The sequence below is a fragment of the Periplaneta americana genome, chromosome 2 (assembly GCF_040183065.1).
Source record: "Periplaneta americana isolate PAMFEO1 chromosome 2, P.americana_PAMFEO1_priV1, whole genome shotgun sequence".
Classification (NCBI taxonomy): Eukaryota; Metazoa; Arthropoda; class Insecta; order Blattodea; family Blattidae; genus Periplaneta; species Periplaneta americana.
Genome location: NC_091118.1, coordinates 148,114,281 through 148,130,593, shown reverse-complemented (window position 1 = coordinate 148,130,593; position 16,313 = coordinate 148,114,281). Strand labels below are relative to the sequence as shown.

Genomic DNA, 16,313 nt, shown 5'->3' with positions numbered 1-16,313 from the left:
CCTATCATAATAGATCTGGAAATAAAGGCGTGTAGCTAATAATGGTTTTCAGGTTCCAGTCTTACTCTATGTATACTACCTAATGCTCTTGTTTCAGTGTAGGAACTTTGAAATATTTCACATATTTCCTCTTCACACATTCTATGCCTGTGGCATAGTAAATGTACTGCAAAATGAGGCTAGCCATTTGGGCATGTATTATAAAATGGTTGTGCCTTCAACACTAACACCTTAAAAAATATTCTTACTTATAAATAAATTATCATAATAAGTTATTAATTTCTCCAGCATAAACTAACCTATCATCTTAGATGCCTACTTCATTAGCATTTTAAAACGAAGAAAGTGTTTACTATCAACTGGTGCTAACTTTCCTTGGTAAACAAATAAAATTCAGAGTTGCCTATTTTGAATTATAAGGAATTACCCACCCTGGATGGATAGAAATTTCACACCTAACCTTGCATTAAAATCTCCTAGAAACACATAGTACCGAGATTTCGTGGGCAAGCTGCAAAATGAAGGGTTGCATGAAACTTAACAATATGGTACCAGTAAGGGGCAAATATACAATAATAAAAATTTCTTGGCTCAATATTAGTCTCCAAAAATGAAATTATCTTTGTGCACCTTTTAAAGTCTTCGATCTAAACTACGAGATTCAGCTTACAACTTCGGCACAACAAAGTAATTTCCAATTGTTGATTTTCGCTCTGAAAACATGTGAGGTGAAGTGAGGGACACAGAGAAAAGTACGAAGTAGGAAGAGGTAGACTAACAGTTACTGGAAATAAGTTACTGTATATGAAGGCCCCTTCAGTAGCTGAGAATTACAACGCGAGATTATCAATCCATGGATCTAGGTTTGACCCCAGCACAGACTGGACTTATACTTGTTATGTACACTTAGCAGCAAAAAGAATGGACCGGCCGACAATTTTTAAGTTACAGAGACATAACATTGCGCATGCGCGTCTCGTCAAAGCTTAGTTCACTAGATAACACATGATTAAACCATTTAAATTTGCTGTATTTTGTTTAAGAGTCTAAAATATGTAATAAAATCGAATGGCGGATTGATTCTAGATACACCAGGGCTCTTGAAGAGTGAAATAATAATAAAATTGATAAATACGAAATCAACCAGAGCGAATATGAACAGGAAAACCATGTATTATGCCGAACTAATAGTAACAATCACAGTAGCGTAAATCGTTATGGCATTGGTCTATTGAACAAGTTGATAGTAGTAGCGCAAGGTTCGAATCTCCCCCAACCTTCTTTTTTTAATTACAAATTTGCCATCATATGTGTCTCGCAAAGCTATAATTATGTGGCGATATCTCTTAGAATATTCCCAAACTCTAATAAATAATAAACCTCCCTCTCTCTCTTTCAAGCAATACTGCTATCTGTTAATACAATGGAAAACGATATCCAAAAGGAACACTTTTCTTCCAGCAGGATAATCATCCGATACACACTGCCAACCGGATTCAAAGATGGTTTATGAGGAGGCGTGATGTCGACCCAGTCGACTGGCCTCCAAATTCACCAGATATGAATCCAATTCAAAATTTGTGGGCTGCAGTCAAAAGGATCCTACGCTCTATTTGGGCAGAACAACCACCCGTTCGGACACCTGAGGAATTGTGGGACAGAGTTCTAGATGCGTGGGAGGAGATGGCCAAGAATTTAGACCTGTTCCATAAACTTGTGGACTCCATGCCGCGCAGAATGAGGGCAGTTGTTGACACAGGTGTTTTGTGAACGAGATACTAGTCCCCACCACAGGCCTTGTTTTATTAATATAGCCTATTAAAAAATTGTTTGTTTTTGTTAATTTAATTATTTATTTGTGTTTGATATGCATCCCGTTTTTTATGATGTGAAACAAGTATTTTTGTTTATACAGGCCAGGTCTCACCTATTGCCCACAGGTGATGGGCAATAATATTTTTACAGGGCAGGCATAACGAAGTTTGTTAACAAATGCCATTTCACATTTAAACTAATAAATTAAGTAAAAATTAAAATAAAAATAATAATTTTACCGTACCGGGAGACGAACTCACAACCTCTGGTACGGATGTCAGACTTCTTACCACTGGGCTACACACTGCTCGTAAAGTTTACTACATTATAGACGGACGACTTTCAATGAAGAGACACCACAGCAATGCCTTGCAGTGGGTTATGTTTGCACAAGTGAACCATGCGATAGAACTTAGCTTTTCTATCAACCAAGAGTCGGCCCATTCTTTTTGCCGCTAAGTGTACATGACCGAAGGATAAGGGTTCTGCCATTTTCTTCAATTTTACAAATTTCACTCTACTAAAGCTCATCATTTCACATTACCTTTTGATCACATTTTATGCTATTTTATTAAAAAAATTAAATGAGGTAACGTACAAGCCTCAGTGGTACCAAATTGGTACCGCCAGCCAGGTATCTTTCTCTGCAATGTTAATGAGTCATGACTATGAAGCAGAATGCCTGTCGAGGATGCTTAGGGCGAGACTGAATTCTGGAATCTAAGATTCCTTTTTTGATCTCATGACTGATTGTGGAATGCCTGACAAAGGAACCTTGCACACTTCAGGTCAAAACCCACTCGAAAGTAGGCTATGTGTTAACATGGAAAATGTCAACATGGCCTACAAAAATGTTATCAATACAAACTATAAGACACAAGGTACAGATATGAAATATAACATTTTACAATGGAGTAATACGGTAGTTCAATCCAGGGGCAGGCTGTCCTGACTCCTAATTGTTTGTAGTTTCCCTGTCTCTCACAAGGCCAAGGCAAACAGACACCAGCAAAGCAGGCAAGGCTCACACCCGTAACTGTCTACCATCAGGCTTGGGTTCTGGTGCAGCTACAGAGCAAGCTAAAAGTTAGGACTGTCCAGGCGGGACCCTAGAAAGCCTGCCTGTGTGCTCATATTGTAGAGTGACTTGCATTCATGGAAGCCAGTCTATACTGGTTAAGTGAAACAGTACTAATTTGAAATCTAAATTCGTTGGTTATTTAGTCACTTCAAAAAATCTATATTTTCTGGTAAAATAAAATACAGCACAAAATTCCTGATTAAATTTACAATTTATTGCACTACAGAATTTCATAAAATAATATGATAATTCTTATACATTTCATTTTCCTGCAAAGTATATCTGACTCAACAAAATAGTAACATTTCTTAACTTGTGGGGAAAGGGAAGGGAAGGGAAGGGAAGGGAAGGGAAGGGAAGGGAAGGGAAGGGAAGGGAGAGGAAAGGAAAGGAGAAAGGAAAGGAAAGAAAAGGAGAGGAAAAGAAAGGAGAGAGGAAAGGATAGAAAAGGAGAGAGAGAAAAGGATAGAAAAGGAGAGAGAAAAGGAGAAAAGGAGAGAGGAAAGGAAAGGAAAGGAAAGGAAAGGAAAGGAAAGGAAAGGAGGAAAGAAAAGGAAAGGAGAGACGAAAGGAAAGGGGAAAATAAAAGAAAAGGAGAGAGGAAAGGAGGGGAAAGAATAGGAAAGGAAAGGAGAGAAGAGACAGGAAAGGAAAGGAGAGGAGAGAGGAAAGGAAAGGAAAGGAAAGGAAAGAGGAAAGGAGAGGAAAGGAAAGAAAAGAAGAAAGGAGAGGAAAGGAAAGAAAAGAAGAAAGGATAAGAATGGAAAGGAAAGGAAACAGAAAAAGAAAGAGAAAAGGAGAGAGGAAAAGAAAGAAAATGAAAGGAAAGGAGAGAGGTAAGTAAAGGAAAGGAGTGAGGAAAGGAAGGAAATAAGGAAAGGAAAGAGGAAAGGAAAAAATAGAGAAGGAAAGGAGAGAGGAGAGGGAAGGAGAGGGGAAAGAAAAGGAGAGAGGAAAGGAAAGACGAAAGAAAAGAAGAGGGGGAAAGGAAAGGAAAGGAAAGGAAAGGAAAGGAAAGGAAAGGAAAGGAAAGGAAAGGAAAGGAGAGAAAAGAAAAGAAGAGAAAAAAAGAAAGGAAAGGAGAGCAAAGGAAAGTTAAAGAGAGGAAAGGAGAGAGAAAAGGAAAGGAGAGGGGAAAGAAAAGGAAAGGAAAGTAAAGGAAAGAAGAAAGGAGGGAGGAAAGAATAGGAGGAAAGGAAAGGAAAGGAAGGGAAAGGAAAGGAAAGGAAAGGGGAAAGAAAAGGAGAGAGGAAAGGAAAGGAGAGAGGAAAGGAGAGGAAAGAAAAGGGGAAAGGAAAGGAAAGGAGAGAGGAAAGGAAAGGAAAGGAAAGGAAAGGAAAGGAAAGGAAAGAAGAGAGAAAAGGAAAGATAAATGGAAAGGAGAGGAAAGGAAAGGAAAGGAGAAAGGAAAGGAAAGAGAGGGAAAAGGAAAAAGGAAAGGAAAGGAGAAAGGAAAGGAAAGGAAAGGAAAGGAAAGGAAAGGAAAGGAAAGGAAAAGAAAGGAAATGAGAGAGGAAAGGAAAGTAGAGAGGAAAGGAAAGTAGAGAGGAAAGGAAAGGAAAGGAAATAATAATAATGGGGAAAGGAACTGGTCACCCTATGCCATTATCCCCTGGCCTAGTTGTCTCATGAGTGATGCCTTGTTGGTGTCACTTGTGAGGTCCATACCTGTTTTCGGACAGTGGACATAATAATAATAATAATAATAATAATAATACCTCTTTTTGGTTTCAGTTAAAAATAAGGAATATTTATTTACTTTAGCGCCACCAACTTACCTATCCCTCATCTAACCCTCTCTAACCTTTCCACAGTCCTCGGTCTCTTGTCACTTTGTTATTCCATCTAGCCCACTCTAACCTCGTCACATTCCTCGGCCTCATGTCACTTAGCTATCTCCTCATTTAACCTACTCTAACCTTATCACATTTCTCGACCTCATGTCACTTACCTTATACCGGTACACCTTGTAATCTTTCTCTTTGTAACATTATCTACAGGTATATAGGCCTAATCTACACACAGATTCTTTCTGAAAGCTTAATCATTTTTAAAAATACTGATTTACGTTCGTAAAAGTATATCCATAATAAACTAGTTTCCGGTTACCTCATGTGGCCTGTCGAGTACCAAACCATAGTATTGAGGAAAAAAAAAGTGTCTAGAAATAAACAGTAGTGAAAAATAAAATAAGTGATATACACGTAACTTAAAAATAAGCAGTTGTATTACACGAAACAAATAGGTTTTTAATAAAGAATCAAGGGATCTCCACCTAATCATAATAATTATGGTATTTAACACTCGTATTTTGCCGGTAAGGAAATAATAACAGTATAGTATCCCTTTATAATGCTAACAACACTCATTTTTTCGTACTTACAATAAAAACTACAAATTGAACTCCTAACATTTTCCTGCAAATATCCATCGTTCTAGCCGGCCACGTTCAACCTCACCTGCAGGCTGAACTACCAGGCTGACACGACTGACATTGACACTTATATTAGCATAAGTCTCCGAGTTCAATTCGATATATCGCATCGACAAATATATCGCATAGATAAAAATCGTATGTTTAGCAAAGATTATAATATGGAAGATATGACATTGCACAACAAATGCGATGAAAATCAATTTTAATCTGTAAATCAATATCTACAGTATATTAATACCAAATAAATAAAACATCGGTAGCCACTTTATAGCAGCGCTATATTGTATTTTGTTCCAGGGACAATATTCGTCTTTTGCGAAAACGCTCACCCTTGTTATTTCTTAGAAAGGCCGTATTACCGATATTGTATTTTCCCTGGACCAAAAGTACAATATAGAGTTGATTTCTCAACAATTAATACTGTCCTTGGTACCGGTACTGAGTTTCTAATGAGATTCTGCGTTACTTTTCAAGAACTCTTGAAATATTTATGGACAGACCCTTTCTAGAACAAAGCAGACAGTTACAACATAATTGTTAATTGCAGGTAACCTATTACAATGAACAACTCTTCAATGGCATTAATTATTATTGGAGCGAATTCCGACATTACATCTTGAGACTTTTGAGCTCTAAGAGATTGGGAAGAAACATACCAAGCTTATAGTCAACTTGGTAATGGAATAGGTAACCTATAAGCAAAACTCAGTTTGGACTCCTTGTGGCACACATGCTATACTCCTCTTACTCCCCTGCAATAGGCTTGAGAGCATGCTGGAAACGGGAGCATACGTCATCTGCACGAGACGGTCACGCCTGCTGGTTTCTGCACACCGAGTTTTCCTTGTTGGATGCCTATAGCTCCATTGGCAGAGTGCTCGCTTATAATGATAGTGGACCAAATTCAAATCTCTGCAATCATGGGTATTTATGATATACAAAGTTGTTTGTAAGGGTTTTTCTCGGGGCTCTCCAATTTCTCCACCTTCAGTTCACCAACATACTCTACAGTTGAATCATCTTTTTTTTTTAATGGGTGTGTCAGGAAAAGTAAATCTGTGGGAAAGTGAAAAAAAAAAACTGTTTTAGAGGAAAACTGTCTGGAAAAATAATTCCGAACATGTGCGCTGATAGTCTAGGTTACGTTTTTTGGTTTTTAAAGTAATTATACTCGTTATGCCGATACTTAAGGTTTCATTGAGATTTAAAATATGAAAACATCCGCCCTTTAAAAAAAAAATCAATCTGATAACAAGTAAAATCAAATAAGATACAGATATTTTAGTGATATTCTTGAATTACTGTACTGTACTGAAAATCATACACAGTCAACAACCAAAAGTATAATAATGATAAATGGAACAAAAATAGGAAAATATCATGAATGATAAAGAGAAATCAGTCTTTTTACTACTATTTTTGAGTCACTGCATGTTACATTACTATCTGTAGGCCAGCTGAAAAGTTCTTCATAAAGTGCTATATGTTCACTTGGGATGTAGGGTACTGCTTCATTTTTCCAAAATCTTGAATTGTTTATCTGTTTTATTGGCACTTTTTTCTGCTGGTTAGACTAGGCTTGTTGGTGGAGGAACAGATTCGCGCTGAAGTGCCATAAAGAATGTGTGGCTTACTAATCCATCGCTATTACTGGATCCTTTGATATATCCAACTCTGTCATGTGTAGGCATACATAAAAGTGGAATAGGCTACAGATTGCAAAATCAATTCTCTCATTTCTTTGTTTATCCTTGTTCCTTGAGAAACAGCTGTAATATTTCTTCTGTTTTCAGCTGTTCAGCTGCTCCCATACAACCACCATTGCCAATTGAATAGATTTAAAATGGTGTATGCCAATGACTACCGGTACCTTACTTATTTACTTACAAAATATGGCTTTTAAGGAACCTGAAGGTTCATTGCCGCCCTCACATAAGCCCGCCATCGGTCCCTATCCTGTGCAAGATTAATCCAGTCTCTATCATCATACCCCACATCCCTCAAATCCATTTTAATATTATCTTTCCATCTACGTCTCGGCCTTCCCATAGATCTTTTTCCCTCTGGTCTCCCAACTAACACTTTATATGCATTTCTAGATTCGCCCTGCTCATATCAAACGTCTGGATTTAATGTTCCTAATTATGTCAAGTGAAGAATACAGTGCGTGCAGTTCTGCATTGTGTAACTTTCTCCATTCTCCTGTAACTTCATCCCTCTTAGCCCCAAATATTTTCCTAAGAACCAACCTTATTCTCAAACACCCTTAATCTCTGTTCCTCTCTCAAAGTGAGAGTGCAAGTTTCACAACCATACAGAGCAACCCATAATATAACCGTTTTATAAATTCTAACTTTCCGATTTTTGACAGCAGACTAGATGATGCCAATGACTACCACCCATTTAAAACAAATTGTGATTTTAACTTGTCTCTAACAATCCAACGAACAATGTTATTAGCATCCTTCCAAACAAAAACGAAGGGTTTATCTGTGTACTTTAGAAAGTAAGATAAGAATGAAAATATCGAAAATGATGACTTACGCCCTTTTAAAAAATTCAATTCAATTCTTCTTTCATTTACCTACCATGCTGAAATGAACTATTTTCCAAATCATAAACTGGGGTAATTAGGCCGAATTGTTGCTCTGAGGCATGGAATTTGTTCCTTGTGATTGGCTATGTAGCTAAACGCTAAAATTTAGTCTATCTAAAATTTTCTATTTCATTTGTCCAAATTCTATTGCAGGTGAATCTAATCTTTTTCTTAATCACTAATATGTTAGGTAGACAATATACTGTATTAATACCTTTTGTGCCCATTGTGATCTTATCTTCCTACTAGTAACTTACTTACTTACTTACAAATGGCTTTTAAGGAACCCGCAGGTTCATTGCCGCCCTCATCTAAGCCCGCCCTATTCTGAGGCTTATTGTATGGATTCGTAAAAAGCTGTTTTTTACGGTGATGGGTTGTTAACCCTTCGCCCAACCCCCAAGCTGGAGGACCATCCCTTGTCAGCTGTCCACGACTACTTATTCAATATATTCACAGCTATCCTCCATATCTGGAGGCCGTCTCCTCTAACCGCAACCTGAGGACGCGCCATGCCATGGTGATAGGGACCCATAATACATGGGCTCTAGTAACAATGAATAAAGTAACTTCATCACATTCACCTTCATGCAGGCCTCATACACCAATTATTGTTAAGTATATTCCAATGTAACATATCTTTAAACTCAAAATATATACAGTGAAACCTCTCCTTATGGACACCCCAAGATTCGGACACTCTTCAAATACGGACAGATTTTTATGTCCCAACTGAAATAATATAGAAATAATGATAAATTTAACTCGTGTACGGACACACTCAGACACGGACAAGGACAGCTCCTACTAGTAAGAGATATATATAATTTATTTCTCTCATTCTTTTTGCATTTGTGCTTTTTGTATTTGTATCTATAATTTTATTTCTATTTCTTATTTGCTTCTTCTTTCTGCATTTGTTTCTTGCATATGTCTATTTGTATTTTAGTGGTGTGGTAGAGAAGGCCTGATGGCCTTAACTTCACCACATTAAATAAGTAAATAAATATTTCCTTTCCCATGGGTGACGCCAAGTAGTGAGGCAATTGCCTTACCCTGCCCTCCCTAAATGACTGTGGTTCCTTATAATATGTCCATACATTAATAGATGGCAGTGGTGGTGAATTCTATTTCTACATCCAAATTCATTATTTTATTAAATTAATGACTTTCAATTCTTCACAACTCCAGCCTCATCTTTTACATCCACAGGGCAGCATAAAAATTGCATAAGCAATAAATTATAACTACTAAAAGGTATTTAAAAAATCTTCTTCTTCTTCTTCTTCTTCTTCTTCTTCTTAATCTAGTGGCAAAAACTCAAGGTAAATCTATGTACAAATAAGTAGTTACCTCTGATTGAGGTTCTGGTTGATACATACATCTATTATTAGGCAGTACATCTCGCTTGACGATATGTGTCAGAGGAAGAACAATTGTTTGTATGCATCTGAACTCTGATTAGCGTAACATATAGCTAATCAGCGATGTATGCAATGTAGGAGGAAAGGAACTGGCCACCCTACCCCATTATCTCCTGACTTAGTTACCTCATGAGTGCTGTCTTGTCGGTATCACTTATGAAGTTCAAACCTGTCTTCGGACAGTTAACTAAACAACAACATACGACTTTTAAAAAGTGACAAACGGCACAACTAGTAATCTACTGTTCTTTGTTTCGCTGTTTCAACGTCAGAATACATCATGAATAGTTCTTTAACAGCTGAAAATGTCCGTTCTAATAAAGAAATATGCAGTGTTCATCTTTGTTAACTAAAATACGAAAGCAACCTTCAAGTATTATCATGCACAACACAATAGTTAACACTGGGCCAAGTTAAATATTGACACGTGCTAGTTGTAAGTGAATACTCAAGCAAATCAACCTGAAATCAATCACAGTCATGAAGAACCACAACCGGAAATAAAATACTTGAAGAGAGATGGAAGATGATTACACCACCAAGATTAAGTGAGCCAGAACAAGAGTGAGTGTAGATGTTGTTTCTGTCTCTTTCACTCACCACCACCCCTCAGCCCCTAACCTGAGTGATAGCTACTGCTTCCAACAACTTTCAGGCTGTGCTAGAGAAACCCCTGCTCATCCCTTCGCCTCAGGAAGGATTCTAAGATCCACCCTGTTCCCATAAGAAGTATATTTGTTCACTCCAATGAGTCAACACTGAGGCTCCTGCAAACGATTCATGCAATTCTCCAAAGCAAACTAATCATGTTCCTATGATCTAGCAGACAGAACTAAATTACTTCATCTCTTATTTTAAGCAGTTTATGGCTTCTAGTCCACACCTGTGGAGTAACGGTCAGCGCGTCTGGCCGCAAAACCAGGTGGCCCGGGTTCGAATCCCGGTCGGGACAAGTTACCTGGTTGAGGTTTTTTCCGGGGTTTTCTCTCAACCCAATACGAGCAAATGCTGGGTAACTTTCGGTGCTGGACCCCGGACTCATTTCACCGGCATTATCACCTTCATTTCATTCAGATGCTAAATAACCTAGATGTTGATACAGCGTCGTAAAATAACCCAATAAAATTAAAATAAAATTATGGCTTCTAACGTTTTCGGTTGTAGCACAAACTTGCTACAACCTTAAGCAGCCCCCCTGTGTACCAGTAATTAAAAAGTATAAGAAACTGGCTATCCTACACCATTATCTCCTGGCCTAGCTACCTCAAGAGTGATATCTTATTGGTGTTGCTTGTGAGGTTCAAACCTGTCTCCAGACAGTTGACCAAACAAACAACAAATAGGACAAAAGAAAAGTTTATTAGTTTATTGATCATCATGACCCATATTACAGACTTAAACGCAAATGTAATGAAGTGCATCATATAACACAACATAACATATCAAAGTAAACAGGTTTCATAACAGAATGCATTGTCTTGCTGCATCATTCGAGTACATAAATACTTTACTTCTTATTCTTAGTTTCCTCTTTCTTCACATATTATGTCCAGTTTCAGACGTTGGCTTCAATTTTAGGACCCCAAGTGGTTGCTTGTAGGCTTGGAAGTATTTAAACTTAGAGAAGCTGAAGATTTAGGGAACAAACTGCAGTGTTAGTTCCCCAAGTACATGATACTATGTAGCAACTTCTCATCCAGTATCGGCACCAGCATTCTTTTATTAAGGGAAGAGTCATTTGAGTGATCAGAACTTAATCAAAGCGAGCAACCCTCATTAATTGAAGAGTCGGCTGGAACAACGTTGTAAGTTACAAAATTTTCATTCGGCGTGTTTCCGTGTAATAATGTTGTATGTCATGTTACCTTGCTATACTCTTTGGCTTGCAACTGTCCATCAATGCATTACGTGAAATTTGTCCACTCAAAAGTTTGCTACCCTATAACAACAACGTTGTACGTGTACATGTTTTTGCAGTGCCTGTAAATTTTACCAAATGTAACTTATAACGTTGTTCCAGCCGACGCTTCAATTATTGCCCACCCATTTAAATTATTATCAGAGTAAATTATTCCTAGACAGGACAGATGTTCCTAATATTAAATATTAGTATTGATTGGAATAGGAATTATTTTCCATTTATGCATTACCAGTACCTTGATGCTAAACAAAAATAGAAATATGAAGACGAAGTCTGATGAAGATTTAACTTATTAAAAAATGAACACTATCGGTTTTTCCACAGCAAAAGAGAAACTATGAAGTAATTGCTAAGAAAAGTTATGCGTTAAATACCTAATGGGCATATTGGATTGAAAGTGTTGTGAAACAAATTTTACCTGCACTTCCAATATTTGTGTGAAGTGGAAGGTACAAAAATGTAGGCACGAGTTAACTTCGAGTAGGTAGTAGTCTAAAGTCCATTCCTCTCAGCCAAGTTGGCGCCATCCTCTATTGCTTTCTGCACTGGAGTTACAGACAGCTGTGAATTCTGACGAAAAAGTAGAATTATGATGGGAGAGGTGGATTTACTTCGAAAAATTCCGTGTAAAGACTTTTCAAGTTGAACTTGTCAATATTTTAATTAATATTTTCAGCAAGAAAGGTTAAACACTGTTGGGTCCACTGTTTTACTTAGTACAACTTCAGTAGTGGTCATAATTCTTATGAAGAACTTGCTATATTTTAAGACTTTATTTCTAAAAACCTAAGGTATACAATATATAAAATTCACATATTATCATTGTCAATCATGCAAGTACAGTATTACATAAAGCAACAGTAACATTTATTTTAAGTTTTTTAAAAATAAATAATTTACTAGTTTAATTTTATTTGAATTTTTTATATTTCATCTTCTTCTTGAAATTAAATATTATATTTATATTTCCAAGGAAAATTTACCACCTACCAAAATACAATACTTCACTTAGTACAACTGACAAAACAATAAATTACTATTCTAAAATATGATACGGCATCTTACAAACGTTATGAGACAAGTTCAAAACTAAATGCAATTATACAAGATTTAAAACGTTTTCAATGCCATTTATTACTGTTTTCTACATCCTGTTTCTTTCGAAGAATGAAAATGTCAGTGTGTTCAATAATACCGTATATACGCGAATACTCCACGCATATTTTTTCCGGAATTTAGCAAAGAAAAACTGGGGTGCGCGCATTATTTGAGGTAAGGTTGGTACCGCTTTGCCTCAAACACTGAATCCCTAATCATTATGTAGGATTAATTTCTTGTAAATAAAATGCAAATTACAGCCAATTTTATTTTTTTTTTTTAATTTTCCCTCCTAAAATTAGGGATATGGCAGGGATATTCACATATATACGGTATTTATTAAAACAAGTTGTCTGAATTAATAGCAGTAAAGAAATTTATATCTAAAGAAAAAATACCAGTACATCAGATCACACTCTGTTCTGTTCAAATGTTTTAATTTAGATGTTATGCAATAAAAACTTAAAATTTTGTCCACGAGAGAAGAAAATTACGCATCTTTCTCACAGAGGCTACTTACGTCTGCATGGCTATTCCTAGTTCTAATAAAAACCTTTTCTTTTTAAATTACACTTGTGTTTTTTATACTTGTATTTAAGTTGATGAGAAAACGTGAATTTATTACGAATTTCTTTACTTTTTCTTTACTTCCACTCGAATCTGTTTCCTATCTAATTTACTTTCGTCATTACCACTAGCTGACTAAAACTTTAATAGCAACCAATAAATTATTTAATGAACTGGCATGTCTGACGTACTGTGCTGGTTTCCAATGCTTGCAAATATGTTCTACTAAGAGCTTCATGAACTCTGTTAGTCTAGTAGTACTGGTATGTAAATTACACTTCTGAGATAAAAATATCTATAATGAGTAATTTATTATCCACTGTGGCTGGATGACAAATGAAGATGATTAACAGAGATAAATTTTGATGTGGGGTAAAACCAGCTCGTTAATTATTGCTGAAGCATGAAACCAGCTCGTTAATTATTCCTGAAGCAGTGTCAGGTTTAGCAAGTGGACTGAGTAGGCTCTGCTTTACTTTCTTCCTAAGATAAGATAATTTGTAGGAACAAAAGCCGCCCTAAATAAGGGTTCGATAGATCGGCCTAATAATCAATTCATAAAGAATAATAAGTAAACAAAACAATTTTGTAACACTTGGGAAAGAAAAAGAAAAAACATTAAGATAAGAAAACGTAGGAAATCATTTACAATAAAAATTTTATTGGGTACAAATGATTACTAATTATAGCTAAGGATGATTTTAACACGTGAGATCCTATGGCATCAATCGTTGCTTCAGAAATTTTATATTGTTTAAGTTGATTTAAAGTTTCACGTGGGATCGTGCCACGGGCACCGAACATGAGCCCAAAAACTGTCCAATGTGTGATGTGGTATTGTGCTCCAAGATGCTGACAACAAGGCTCATATATGACTTGTTTTTCACGACACACCTCTTGTGGCTGTTGCTCATGCATCTCAAAACGGATTGTGGGATCCAGAATGACACCCTTATCCTTCTGCCGATCAATTATGATGATATCAGCCCGTCTAGTAGAGCCATGAGAAGAGACGCAACCAACCTCCTCATAAACCTCATAGGAAGCATTCTGACGGATTGAAGCTGCGATGAGAGAACGAACCATATTATGTCTGTTGATTCGGAGCAATTCTCCATGATGGCAGAAACTCAAGACATGAGGAAGCATTTCTTGCTCGTCACATCTTCTGCAACGGGTTGAGTCAAGAGTTCTACCAGGGAGAGTACGTACAGATATTGTATTACAGTTCATCTTAATGGCTTGCGTCCACTGACTGCTCGAAAGTCCCTTTTTGGTTGAGATCCACGAATTACCTTTCTTCCAGTGAGAATAGAAAACAACTCCCAAACCTTTACTTTTCAATTTGCTCCATTGATGAAAAGAATCTTCACGCAATGCTTTTCTTAGTTTTTGAGAAGAAATACGTTCAGAGCAATCGAAGGTAATTGGTAATTGTTTGATGCAATGTTCAACTTCGTTTGGAAGATTTCGAGTGGCTGCTACATGAGGGTTGTCAACGTGTAAAAGTCTTTGGCAAATATTTAAGTGCTGAAGGTAAGCTTCCCACTGGGCTTTAAATACTCCTAAACCTCGCAATCTTCTTGGTGCATACAACATAGCATCCGGGGTGTGAGTAGGAATGTTAATTATTTCCTTAACAGCGCTGCGAATTAATTTGTCAATATCAGATAGAAATTTCACTTTAAGATCTTTTAAAGGACCACATTGGAAGGGGTAAACCAACTGAGGCTAGATATATTGATTTAATATATTTATCTTTTGGTCCAAATTTGAACCTCAGATTTGGTGGCAAGTGAGGTAACAATCTGAGTCCAGAGAACGACCTTATGTGAAGAATGGTTAAGTTGAAATGATTTAGTGAAATGCGGGAAAATATTAGTGATAATAATTATTAATGTTAGTACCGGTACTGGGAATTAAATGTTCATTATATACCGAGAGATCTATTTATAATTCATGAGTGGATTTAATGCACATCGATATAATGACTTATCAGCAATCACGTCACATACTCCTGCTTAAGTTGAGTCATCTTTATGGCGAAACAGAGCATGATCGTGACCGCACAGTATAGTTTCTGCCATTCTAACATAATGGTTCGGTACAGTATTAGGCAGAGAATTTTTAGTGGAAAGTATTTGCAAAATAAAAATGTAAAATGTGTTAAAAAGTGCATTTGTAAGTTTCATCACAAATATCCAGAAACTCGCACATTCAAATTATAAATGAATGTAATGAAATCTGTGGCACAATAGGAGGACCTAGACTGATCAGCCGATTACTGGGCTCATGTTCACATGCCTCAGCAGAGGTGAACGATTATCTAACCAGTTCAGGGATAATATATGGTCAGCATGATGAACTCCCTAGCCATCACAGCTGGCTAACGAAATCAGATTTCACTACTTAACTGTAGCTCCCAGAATTCATCATGGTGCTGGGGAGCACTGGTCCTATAACTGCTGAAATTTCATGAGAAAATTTCTTCCCCCATGAGGACTCGAACTAATGTTCATTGCAGAACCCTAGTCCATGGCATGACACCTTAGACCTCGCAGCTATGGCGTGGAAGTTTGGAAAGTAGATTGGTAAGTTTTATGAAGTCGAAAAATATGAGACTGCAGAAAGATGAGTGACAAAGAAACAGAAGTTTCACTCAAGAGGCAAAGACCCCTTGCCAAGGAAATTAAATTTTAACACATAAATATATAAATCTGAGATCATTATTATTTGTGTGTAGGTATACTAAATCCTATACTTTTCATTTTATGTGTTTTTTTTATTGCATGAATTTAGAGTCGCACACACTGACAGCTATTAAAAAGCTCGTTTTGTGCTTTATTTATTATTTCTTTAATTGAATAGATAAATTCTCAGTCAATATCCTTACAGTCTTTCTGTTCAAGATTACATTTTCTTTTGTCTTCTCTGTCTTCTTTTTTTAATATCAGAGGTCTCCTGGATGTGATTGGTACATCATTATCATGGCAGATACTCAAACTGAAAAAAATATATATATAAATAATAATAATAATAATAATAATAATAATAATAATAATAATAATAATAATAATAATCATAATCATAATAATAATATTTGTACAATTGCATGGGTGCTTGTGTGCGTGTGTGTATGTGTGCGCACGCGTGTGTGTGCATGCATGCGTGGGTGTGCTCGCATGTGTATGTATATATTTTAATGTGGTACTGCACTATATTATACACTAAGATATGTTTAACTTTCAGTCTTTCTTGACGCCTGCACGAGAAAAGAGATAAAGTGTCCCATATTATTTTTCATGAACATGAAGGGAGACCTTTCATGTCTTCTTAACTTTGGTACAAAATAAAGACAAATTATTACAATCACA

The 16,313-nt window shown here is 36.6% G+C and overlaps 2 protein-coding genes across 3 annotated transcripts in view; both read right to left on the bottom strand.

Annotated features, from left to right (window-relative positions):
- LOC138694688 (protein disulfide-isomerase A5) overlaps positions 1-5,407 on the bottom strand; it is a 45,192-nt gene extending 39,785 nt beyond the window's left edge. For both annotated transcript variants that reach the window (XM_069818670.1, XM_069818669.1), the window contains exon 1: positions 5,280-5,407. In XM_069818670.1, coding sequence (XP_069674771.1) covers positions 5,280-5,327 — 48 coding nt within the window. In that variant the 5' untranslated portion in view covers positions 5,328-5,407. The remainder of the gene's footprint in view (positions 1-5,279) is intronic.
- Positions 5,408-14,682: 9,275 nt separating this feature from the next.
- Positions 14,683-16,313, bottom strand: part of LOC138694687 (pancreatic lipase-related protein 2-like) — a 51,710-nt gene continuing 50,079 nt past the window's right edge. Inside the window, exon 10 of the mRNA XM_069818668.1 lies at positions 14,683-15,942. Coding sequence (XP_069674769.1) covers positions 15,816-15,942 — 127 coding nt within the window. The 3' untranslated portion in view covers positions 14,683-15,815. The remainder of the gene's footprint in view (positions 15,943-16,313) is intronic.